Genomic DNA, 12,636 nt, shown 5'->3' on the forward strand with positions numbered 1-12,636 from the left:
ACAAACAGACATATACATCCACAAACACAATCACACCTAGGGGCAATTTAGCACGTCCAATTGACCTGACTGCATGTTTTTGGACTGTGGGAGGAAACCGGAGTACCCGGAGGAAACCCACGCAAACACGGGGAGAACATGCAAACTCCACACAGAAATGACCCTGGTCACCCAGCCGGGAATCGAACCCAGGCCATTCTTGCTGTGAGGCGACAGCGCTACCCACTGCGCCACCGTGCCGCCGTTCCGCCCGCCAGTCAAATTAAACAAACTTAAACATTTTCATGGTGTTGCAAATTTTTGTGCAGTTTCCATTTATTTGTTGAGATTAACATATAAAAAAACAAGGTATAAAATGTGGCATAACTTTTGAAACTACTTTATGTTTTTTTCTAATTAGTTCTAATGAACAAATAGACAGTAATTGTGCATTAAAATGTGCAGATGCATGTACTCTGTAATGAATATGTTAACTAATTTTTACTTAGAAAATAAACAAAACATGTCTAGAGTCCTTGCAGCAAAAGGCTACTAGAGTTAACGAGATGTTTTGTTTGAATTCCTACATTTGGAGTAGTTTGGGTTTGAAATGTAATTTTACTTTGGGGAACATTGTTAGTGCATGAGTGCAATTGTCTGATTTAGTCTCTTAGACTCTCTCTCTTGCTCTCTCTCACTCTCCGTCTCGGTCTCAGGGCTGGTGTATGACACCCTCATGCTAAAGCATCAGTGCATGTGTGGGAACACACACATCCACCCCGAGCATGCTGGCAGAATCCAGAGTGTGTGGTCCAGACTGCAGGAGACCGGCCTGCTGGGCCGCTGTGAGGTGAGCGTGCTCTACCTACTGGCGACAAGGATAAACATAGCCCTTAGCATTCAGCTCAACAGTTGTTTTACCTGTTTATTAGTTGTAATTGTAATTAAAGGGGATTCCACCAATCTTTTTCACAATTTCTGCTTAATTCATTCAGTAAGATATAAACATAGTCATTCACCGTGGTGATAGGAACCAGGGGTCACAAAAATAAATGATCTTTGGATGCTACTGTGCCTTACAACACCCTGCATGTACTTCTCTGTCATGAAGACATGTTTTAATCTAAAACCTTGTCTCAAAACAATCAAAAACTCGATCTCGGGCTTCTGGCAGCGTAGTCATAACCTTTAAGTTTAATAGCTGTCTGACTGAAAACGCTTTGGACGTCTGGTTCCTATCACCACCACTGTGAACAATCCTTTCATGTCAGACCACTCTGAATGAAATCTTGATGATTTATTTATTAAATTATTAATTATGCACATATTTTGATGAATTGTATTGAAGCAATTATTTAGCAGAAAATCAGATTTACTGAATTTTGAATTACAGCTAGCAAGTCATGGAAGCTAATATCCCACCAATCAGCATCGTGCAAAGACACTGTTCTTAAGCCATGGTGACTTGTTGAGTTACTTCAAATAAAGCTGCTTGTGTGAAATTAGAGAGATTGCTCCTTCTGTTTTTGGCTATGTGATGTGCTTTTATCCATTTTTGTAAATTTGATTTTTGTCAAATAATTAAAATTTAATACTATTTATTCTCAACTTTGAATTAGATCAGTTTCTAAAATGCTGTATTCCATTAGTTCAGCTACATTGTAAACATCCATGTCTTACTCATAGGTATGATTGTGCAGCATTTGAAAGGGTCTTATGTAAAACTGCTAATGTGTTTTTGTTTGTTTGCCTGTATAGAGGATCCGGGGCAGGAAGGCTACGCTGGATGAGATCCAGACGGTGCACTCGGAGTACCACACACTGCTCTACGGCACCAGCCCGCTCAACAGGCAGAAGCTAGACAGCAAGAAGCTCTTAGGTTTGTGAGAAAACGAATGTTTTCATTTTAGAGGTCTGCTTGGACTCTGAAGCCTGAACCTGTCCTGTACCCATGACTTTCAAGACCTGTCCTGATCAGGCCCGACTGCTAGATTTCATACCTGAACCTGACCCGAACCTGCTCACGTGCACTAACAGAGATGGATTATCACAAACACATTTTTACAGAGCTTTGTAATTCAGTGCTTAAGTTGTAAATACGATGCTAAGATAAACTGGTATTTTGCACATCTATATCACTAACAGTATTTACTATCAGTATATTTATGATGGCATTGCTGATCTGGCAGAGAACAGCATCCACCATCACCTGTTAGCCCTGCTGCGCTGAAGTTCCGCTCAGCACTGTTGCTTAACACACTTCGAAAGAGCTTAACAAGCAAGAGGAAAGACCCACCAACACAGAATATCTTTTTCACCATCCACTTTTCCACAGTGTGACTGCGACTGATGTGCTGCTGAACTTCATCCTAGGTTTCATTCAGGGACACATTCACATTCAAAACATACAGTTGACTCCTCAGTCCATGCATTCTATATATAGATGCTAAGATGCAAAAAAAGCCCATTGTGAATTCACTGTTTTTGTAATGACATGAAAAACCAATGTATTTAAATACAGATCCACCTATTCAGCCTGCAGTATTTTAACTCTGCCCATTAACACTGAAGTTATAAGTAGTACTGCTTTTTGTATACTGATTGACAGTACAGGGCAGTCAGTCAGAACAGAGATCATTTACATATCGCTGCTGATGGAACAAAACCTCATATCTTCAAAATGCTAACTTTACAGGGGAAGAAAAAAAACTACTTTTAATGTAAGTCAGTGGAACCAGACTTTTTTCTAAAAGTCCATTTCTTTTGGTCCATTCTTCATGAAATTTACATACAATGTAAAGGGCAACAGGCACTTTCAAATTATGTGAAAAACTGAAAAACAACAAAAATGGAGATACAAGGTTTTGTTTCAACAGCAGCGATATACAGGTGTGTGACTCTTCTGAGCTGAAATATACAGTCATGTGCAAAAGTGTGTACATTTTGTTCCTCGTTTTCTAAGTGAAAGTAAGTACACATTCTCTACAGAGAACACACCCCTGCACATTTTAATGCACAATTATGGTTTGTTTGCCGACTTTAATGTGTAAAATAAAACATAAAATATGTCCTAGCTCAGCAAATAAACAGAAGTTATGAGCTAAAATTTGCAGAAAATGCCATATTTAAGTTTGTTCCTTGTAGAGGATGTGTTTATTTTTACTTAGAAAATCAACAAAATGTTATTTGATTCAAACTTTTGCATACGACTGTATGCGTATTAAAAGCACAGTAACAAAAACAGCCTGTTTAATTCTAAAGGATAAAGAGAGCCTGGAAAATAGTCATGCAAAAATGAATTATGACTGTTTTTGGTATATAAACCCACACAAATGTCGTAAGTGGAGGTCAGGAAGAAAAATAAAATACAAGTCAATGTAGGATATGAGCCTTTTAAATGCATTATTCGTCAAATAAAAACAAATCTATTACATAAAAAAATCCAAACCCAACCCGAGCCTGATATTGTATGCAAAAAATCAACCTTAATCCGGCCCAAAACCGGATATTTTGTCGGGCCCCGTCAGACTCAGACTGGGTCAGGTAGCAGACCTCAAGTTCATATGTATGTTTACATGGCACATGAAGAAGTAAGGGAGTGCTCATTTCATTAATCTGTGTCTGTAGTGCTTTGTTGGTCTCTTGGCTCCAGTAACCCAAAAAGGGGTGCTCCCCCAAGCGCCCACTGACGAGCGTGTCCATTAAATGCTTCCCCCGCTCACTTCCGGTCTGGTGCACCGTTGAAAGCAAACCTCCACTGACAGACGCTGGAGTATTTTTAGGCTCTAGACGTTCCACCCCCGTCTCTGAGTCACCAGCAGAGTGCGAGAGTGTGTGTTTGTGTGTGTATGTGTGTCTTAGGGTAACTGAGATCAGCTGTGGGTTGTGGCAGAGGGCCGAATTCTGCTTCTGTGTCTGCAAATCTGCAAACATGTGCGTGTATCGTGTGCAGACGTTCAACAGGTGTCTGACAACATACATGTGCTTAACTGTAACATGCTCTATGGAGCAGCGTCAGCCATTTACCAAACCACAGTGCACAGATGAAGATGTAGAAAACAAAGAAGAAGCACAGAAATGGCAAACCCCATTAAAAGACATTTCATTTTAATGGAGAGAGAATGGATAGAAAACCACGTATTGGATGCAATGAAGGAGAATTTCAGGTCTTTCGTCATTTTGTTTAGTTTCGTTTTGAGTCTCGATCCAACCCCAGCAATGCTGAATATTATTTTTCATATCAGAACCTCACTAGTGATGTACCGAAATGAAAATCTGTCCAAAAACCAAACTAAACACTAAGAGAATGTTGTTTTTTCGGTTTTAATTATGATTTTATACCGTAACCAAATGTATTCAATTATATAACATATATATTAAATAACCATACTAAGATATAATTCCAGAACTTTTAATAAGACAAAATTAAGCTAACTATAAATATGTTTACAGTATTTAGGCTACAGATTGTGCCACAAATTCCAGCATCATCAACAACAATTTGTCATTCAAGACAGTGAATCCCATTACCTTTTAGTGATTTTCGGGATTTTGCATTTGGGAATTTTTTGTCATTTCAGAAACTGAGGGTACAGATGGCTTTGGTGTGCTTTCTTTTCTGCTACTGTTGTTTTGCTGTATTCTATGTGTTGAGCAGGATGTCGTGTTTTTAAGTGGTATCAGACCTGTAGAGGAGACATTCTTGAGCATCATGCCCTCTTACATGAACCTGAACAGTGATTATATTTGCTTATCTAATATTCCTCCTAAAAACTGTGAAATACTTCCATGCAGCCTTTTTTTTCTACCGTTTATCTACAGCTGCTCAAACCGTTGTCTGCACTGACCAGTACAGAAGAGCAAAGGATAAAACAACATTTTAAATTTTAAATTAAATGACCATTTCTCTGTTTTATTATCATTCAGATGATTTGTTAATTGTTAGATTTTGACACTACGTTGTAGTCCTTTTTTAATCTTTTGTGTTTTCCACCTTTTTTCTCTTTCAGCCAAAAACTGAAAGTGTTGCTTTTGACTTTTTGGTCAAAATATTTTGGTGACTAAAATTTCACCGCATCTATATAACGATTTTTTCTTGTTTTTTTCTTGCTTTTACGTCATTTGAAAATGTTAGCTGCCTTTTATGTTGTGTGAATGTTTTATGGCACATTGGCCAGTAGAAATTGTCCAAAATTGCTTGGAACATGTCAGCAAAATTATAATACCACAATATTTAAGAACATTTTCACAAAATGCTATTTAGTTTTTCTGATATTTGAAAAGGTGGAGCAGACAAAAAAGAACCTGTACTTAAAAAATACTATTAAAAACTATGAGTTCAATGATTGTTGTACATGTATATCAACATTTAATATTCTGCACGGCACTGAATCCCGTTTAAAAGGACTAATTATGTTCTCTTTTTAATGAAACATGCAGCTGTTCAGACCGAATCCACAATATACTCAGAAAAGCATGATACTAATAAATATTGTCATATTGCCCACCATATTGACTTTTCTGAGGTTTGTAGTCGAGATTTCAAAGATATACCTAACTTTTCTTTATCACTGCTGTCAAAACAAAATGTTGTATCTCCAAAATGGTAACTTTTACCGGAGAAGGAAAAAACATTCTTAACTTCGAATGGAAGTTAATGGAACTAGAATTTTTCCTCAAGTGCTTTTGGACCATTTCTGTTGGTCCGTTCTTTATTTTGACACATTGTAAAGGTCAGTTAACATTTTAAGATTCTGTACAAAACAACAAAAATGGAGATACAGCAGTGTTATGCTATGATTACTCATAAACTCTGCAGACAGGTTTAGAGTCGTATGCAAAGGTTTGGGCGTCTCTGGTTATATAACATTTTGTTGATTTTGTTGAAGTACAAAATACGTAACACATCCACTACAGAGCCCACTTGTGCACATTTTAATGCAATTTTATGGTTTATTCGCTGAATTTAATAAATTAGGGGGAAAAAAATATATAAAATGCGGCCTGTGCAAAAGTTATGGCACATTTTATAGTGTATATATATATTTTTAATCTGTTAAGCTCTGCAAATAAATAAAAATAAAAACTGTGCACATAAATTTGCTGACAAATAGCATATTTAAATTTGTTCCCTGTAGAAAATGTGTTATTTTCACTTTTGTATATAACTGTACACGCATGTTTGCATAAGTATAAATCACCCTAGGCTTGTCTCCTAAACAGACACATCACAGTGCGTACTCTCTCCTCATACACTCGGGAGAATAATTCAGCATTATCATCCAATCAGTGAAGTCAAAATCAAATAAAATTTGTACAGACATTTGATTTCTAAGAAGGATGTTAAAGGAGTTAAAATGTGCTTTCTGTTTTTAGAAATGTAGTGGGTTTATAGTGGCGAGAACCAGCCATCTGTCAACGTTTTCTGCTTTTTCTTCTCACAGGTCCAATCAGTCAGAAAATGTATGCTGTACTGCCATGTGGAGGAATTGGGGTAAGTGCGATCTAGCCATCCATCCCTTCATTTACACAGATCATTAATTGTATTCATCCCCTCATCAGATTTCATGTCAACAAACTATAGTTTTATCATGTTGTTTCGGATATCTACTTTGTACATGATACAAGCAATTTTTGCAGTGTTTACAAATAGAACAATTCACTTATAATTTACTATGTCAAAATTCCAGGTGGTCAGAAGTTTACATACACCAAGTTCACTGTGTCTTTAAATAGCTTGGAAAACAAGGCTTTAGAAGCCTCTGATAGGCTAATCGACATCATTTGAGTTAACTGGAGGTACCTGTGGCAGTATTTTAAGGCCTCACTTTAAGGCCTTCTTGCCTCTTTGCTTGACATCATGGGGAATTCAAAAGAAATCAGCCAAGACATCAGAAAAAGAATTGTGGACCTCCTCAAGTCTGGTATATCCTTTGGAGAAAATGCTTGAAGGTACCACTTTCATCTGTTCAAACGATAACATGCAAGCTTAAACACCATGAGACCATGCAGCCATCATACCATTCAGGAAGAAGACGCATTCTGTCTCCTAGAGATGAACGGACTTTGATGCGAAATATACAAATCAAGAACAACAGCAAACAACCTAGAGAAGATGTTGAAGGAAACAGGTACAGAAGTATATATCAACAGTAAAACGTGTCCTATATCAACATAACCTGAAAGGCCAACAGCAGGGAAGAAGCCACTGATCCAAAACTTCCATAAAAAAATGCAGGTATCAGTTTTGCAACTGCTCTGGTCTGATGAAACGAAAATGGAACTGTTTGGACATAATGACCATCATTATATACGGAGAGAAAAGGAGGAGGCTTGCAAGCCAAAGAACTCCATCACAACCGTGAAGCATGGTGGTGGCAGCATCATGTTGTGGGGTGCTTTGCTGTAGGAGGGACTGGTACACTTTCCAAAATAGATGGCATTATGAGGAAGGAAAATTATGTGGGGATACTGAAGCAACATCTCAAGACATCAAATGGACAGTGACTCCAAGCATAATTCCCAAGCTGTGGTATGGTTTAAGGACAACAAAGTGAAGGTAATGGAGTGGTCATCACGAAGCACTGACCTCAATCCCACAGAAAATTTATGGGCAGAACTGAAAAAGTGTGTGCGAGCAAGGAGGCCTCGAAACAGTCCTGGCAGGAGGAACGAGCCAAAATTCCAGCAACTTATGTAAGAAGTTTGTGGAAGGCTATGCAGAGCGTTTGACCCAAGTTGAACAATTTAAAGGCAATGCTACCAAATACTAGCTGTGTGTATGTAAACTTCTGAGCCACTGGGAATGTGACGAAAGAAATAAAAGCTGACATAATTCATTGTCTCCAGTATAATTCTGGCATTTCACTTTCTTAAAATATAGTAGTGATCCTAACTGACCTAAGAGAGGAAATGTGTACTAGGATTAAGTGTCAGGAATTGTGAAGAGCTGAGTTTAAATGAATGTGGCTGAGGTGTATGTAAACCTAGGACTTCAACTGTATTTATCCAGCCATTCATCTTGTTTTCCCATCCGTCACTGTGATGTACATTTTTCCTTTTTTCCCTCCCTCCTTCTCCATTCATGCTAGCGTTTTTCCCCTTCTTTCCTGACAGTTATGAGTGCAGTTTGGATGTTGTAAGCTTGCAGTAATGTTGCACCTCCATAGATGTAATGTTGGTTAACTTTCCTGCAGGTGGACAGTGATACAGTGTGGAATGAGATGCACTCTTCAGGTGCCGTGCGAATGGCAGTGGGCTGCGTCATCGAGCTGGCCTTCAAAGTAGCAGCCGGAGAATTAAAGGTAACTCAGAAACATGATCGATTTCACCTTCATGTAAATTTCACCTCATGTATCTGCAAGGCTTTCATTTTTCCTGAAGCTTATGTGCTTAAGCCATTGTTTTGATGTTGCATTCTTTGTAATATTTGTATATTTACATTATTTACATTATTTATATTCTGTTCTGTAAAAATAACAAAAATAATGAAGCAATTGCAAACTTATATTCTTGACCTAAGTTGCTCTTTAATCACCTTTCTTTCGTCTTTTTGGTAAACAGAATGGGTTTGCGGTGGTCCGTCCTCCTGGTCATCATGCAGAGGAGTCCACAGCCATGTGAGTAGTGTGGAAATCGCACAGTAATAATTTTAATAAATTAAAGGGCCCATGGCCTACATTTTTCAGTGTTTCACTGAAGTATTCTTATGACTTTTGAATAGATTTAGGAATCAACCGGCTGTTTTTGTTACTGTGCCTTTAAGACTGATATATATATATATATATATATGTATGTATGTATGTATAAATGATCTCTGTTCTGATTGGCTGCACTGTATTTTGCCTCGTCCAGGCTGAAACAGTCCTTAGAACTTCAGCGAGAATGTGCCAAATAGGCAAATGTGTGTAAATAAGTTGGTTTTTGTGACTTCACAAAAACAACAAATTCAAATAGGGCTGTTTTGGCAGCATAGTTTCCATATATTGACAGTATTTGAAACTTCAGCAGTGATTACATACTTAATAAAGATATTTAATAAAGAAGTGAGAAAGATCTGTTTTTTCATGATATGGGCCCTTTAAATAAATAATAGTAATATTCACAAGCTGCCTCGCTGACACACTGATGTGTAAGGGTAAAAGGCCAAGCTGCTCTCTTAATAATGATGGTGTTCTTATGCTTAATGCATGTGAGAGCAACAGAAATGACAGATTATCCGTACATGAGGCAGAGTCTGATTAAATGCTAAATGCTGTGTCATGCTGTCATTTTAAAGCTCCAGTCAGATGTTACAGCAATGATGCAGGACTACTTCGGTTGTTGAGTTTAAGTTTTACTACAGCAAACATACACTTTATGTCCTCAGGTGTGTAGACACCCATTTTTTTCTGAAATCAAGAGTATTAATAGGGAGTTTGTCTCCCTTTTCTGCACTCACAGCCTCTACTCTTTTGGGAAGGTTTTATACTAGATGTTGGAACATTGCTGTGATTATTTGATTGCGTTCAGCCACAAGAGCATTAGTGAGGTCAGGTACTGATGTGGGATGATTAGATCTGGATCACAATCGCCACTTCAAATTATCTCACAGATATTGGCTGGAGCTCCATCATCCACAGCCCAATGCTGGGGTCTTGGTACCCCTCTTGCCGATGATTGGGATTGGGCATGCTGACCTTAGGCTCATGTGCAGCTGTGTCAGAGCATCCCACTCTATCGGAAACGCTTTTCTGTGGAGATAATACAAGCTGTATGTGTGCTGTTGAAAACCTGTGTCAGTGTTGGTAGCTGAATTCACTAAATAGGAGGGTTGTTTGGACACTTAGTGTATTGTACAGTTTAGAGGGTGCAGCCTTTTGGCAGTGTCATTCATTGTTCTTACTTTGCGAAGCTCTGGTTATAACTTACTCTTTTTTATTTGTAGGGGATTCTGCTTCTTCAATTCAGTGGCCGTCACAGCCAAGCTGCTACAGCAGAAACTGGGCGTGGGAAAAATCCTCATTGTAGACTGGGTGAGAGTAAAAACCAAAAACTTTTATGAGCTACTACTTACTGCACAGGTTCATGTCTGTGTTATATTGGTACTTTGATATATACTGTCATATTCTAAAGGTTTTCAGCTAATTTTTGTGCACAGTTTCTGTGTGTGTGCTGAGTGTAACATAGTGACTCTTTCAGTAGTGAGCTCTGGTGTAGAGCTCCCGCCACTGTTTTCCATTTCTGAAAACCCACTGATTAGGCTGCTGCTCATATTCAGTCAGTGATGTATCTGGGACTTCCAGAAGGCCTAGAGTGACATTTTTCTTACAAAATTGGTCCCAACCACTGGAAATCAAAATGTGATTGGATGATTCCTTTGTCACTTCATAACTAATCTAATGCATTAGGTCTTCTCTTTGGCGCTTGACCGATATGAGAGAGTCCATGCTTTGACATTACATTTTTTGTCAAGAACAAGAACTGCAATGAGTTAAGACATGTCACTCTTTAATCAGAGCTTATAGCTGTACCAGTCCTGTGTTGATAATATCTGGGGCTCATGCAAAGTATGAGGTATGGTAACAAAAAAACTCTCACCTGTGCTGTCATACAGGACATTCACCATGGTAATGGGACCCAGCAGGCCTTTTACAATGACCCCAACGTGTTGTACATCTCTCTGCACCGCTACGATGACGGCAACTTCTTTCCAGGCAGCGGGGCTCCTGAAGAGGTGAGAGTTTAGAAATATGTGTGGTGCTTTCGCTTCATTGACTAAAGAAACCTACGCAATTGAGTCAGGCCCTGTTCACACCTGGCATTAACACGCATCCTAGTACAGGTGTGAACGGTGTCCGGTGCGTCTCAGAGCGTTGTGTTTTATAATCTATTATAGAATGAACAGACTAGAGTCACTAGAGGGCCCAGTTCCATTTCTTCTTTTTACCCCTACCCCTTGTTTTCGAGTGTCACCCTAACCCTTTGGAATTGAGTTGAAATCTTGCCCTACGAAATCGAAATTGGACAACCCTCAAATTAGAAATTGTTTCATTAACAGGCTTCTAGCGGTGCTCTGTAGGCGACCTGGTCCATCTTCAGTGATAGCAGAGAAGGGAAAAATTCAGCAACCTCACTGCTGGGTTTTAGATACATTTAGGGCATCATACGCCTTCAGAGAGGGGGTGTAAGACAAATATTTATTATCACCAACCGCTAATTCTTTGGTGATACGAAGCTAAAGTCCGCAATTCGCCAGTTTCTTGTTCGAATTTTCACGTTCCACCTTAAATGGTGCAGCAGTTACAGTCGTCAGTCGTCAGTACTGCTGGACTATTGAAGGTGGAACGGGAAAGTTAGCTAGCTAGCTACCGAGACATTAGCATGCTATTAGCGATTTGTTATGCTTGTTATGAAGAAAAGGACCATAATACATTGAAATGACATTAAACTAAGATAATACAATGGTTTTCGTAATTTTTTAATGGAGAAAGTACTTACATTTGTGGGTTTCTTTGGTCGCTCGCGCACCCATCTTGTCAGTTTTTCTTTTTTCTCATAACACTCTGTTTGGAATGTGCCTCTGAAAAACCTTTGTTTGGAGGGCCATGTAGCCCTAACACTTCGCCATACCCCTCTATCTCAACAAAAACGGGGACACCCTACCCCTAGACGTGAATGCGCAAAACAGAGTGCTAAGGGCTAAGTGGTAGGGGGAAGGGGTGAAATGGGATTGGGCCAAGGTGGTCAATCCAGGTCCAGAAAGTAAAAACCTTCCCCAGGATTTTATACCAACTGCCTGAACACCTTTGCTTTTTAGACCTGAATTACCCACCTCTATTGATAAGGGACAGATAAGACCACATAACATTTGTAGCGTGAACCCTAAAGCATCCAGGATCGTTCCTGGCGGCATCGATTGTTTGGCTAATGAAGTACATCATCACAGTAGAGGTGACAGTAGCTGTGTTGCTTCTTCCTTTTTGTATAAATATTAAAAATAAATAGTGCTTTTAACGCGCCACACATTATGCGAAAAAAGGGATTCACTGAACTGTTTTTTTTCAAACAAAAATGCACAGAGAGACTGGCGTAATAAATGTGTGTGGTATCCTTACTCCAGTTGCAAAATCCAATCATAAGCGGTCACTGGAGACATGTTCATGACACAGGTGTAAACAGCTATAAATCTTGCTGTCCACTTGCGATCAGATCACTCACTGAGTATAAACAGGCCTCACAGACAGATTACGTCTGCAGAAATGTATGCTGGTCCAGCTTTGTTGTTTTTTCCTCTGATTTACTGCCACCCAGAAAATGTTTGGTCTCATGCCTCGACCTCTCTCTGTCTCTGCAGGTGGGAGTGGGGCCAGGTGTGGGCTTTAATGTGAACATTGCCTGGACAGGAGGAGTGGACCCTCCCATGGGAGATGTTGAGTACCTCACAGCCTTCAGGTTAGAGCACCTCCTCACTCCTCTTATAACCAGCACTCATCTATATGCTACTCAACCTTCATACTCATCTCTAAAAATGGACAAACATACAGACCAAATTCAGGCTTCTAGATGATGCTACTTTAGCTTTACAGTGTTCTTTTGTTCATTTTAATGGGCAACAGTATGCCATACAGCATCACAAACCACATAAGCAAGCCAATGGGCTATAAGATGAGCTATAAG

The 12,636-nt window shown here is 39.2% G+C and overlaps 1 protein-coding gene across 5 annotated transcripts in view; it reads left to right on the forward strand.

Moving 5' to 3' along the window:
- Positions 1-12,636, forward strand: part of hdac5 (histone deacetylase 5) — a 142,176-nt gene that overhangs the window by 120,711 nt on the left and 8,829 nt on the right. For all 5 annotated transcript variants that reach the window (XM_036567377.1, XM_036567374.1, XM_036567375.1 and 2 more), the window contains 8 exons: positions 696-829; positions 1,738-1,858; positions 6,423-6,472; positions 8,175-8,282; positions 8,542-8,597; positions 9,905-9,992; positions 10,574-10,693; positions 12,314-12,411. In XM_036567377.1, coding sequence (XP_036423270.1) covers positions 696-829; positions 1,738-1,858; positions 6,423-6,472; positions 8,175-8,282; positions 8,542-8,597; positions 9,905-9,992; positions 10,574-10,693; positions 12,314-12,411 — 775 coding nt within the window. The remainder of the gene's footprint in view (positions 1-695; positions 830-1,737; positions 1,859-6,422; positions 6,473-8,174; positions 8,283-8,541; positions 8,598-9,904; positions 9,993-10,573; positions 10,694-12,313; positions 12,412-12,636) is intronic.

Source organism: Colossoma macropomum, unplaced genomic scaffold (genome assembly GCF_904425465.1).
Source record: "Colossoma macropomum unplaced genomic scaffold, Colossoma_macropomum, whole genome shotgun sequence".
NCBI classification, from domain to species: Eukaryota; Metazoa; Chordata; class Actinopteri; order Characiformes; family Serrasalmidae; genus Colossoma; species Colossoma macropomum.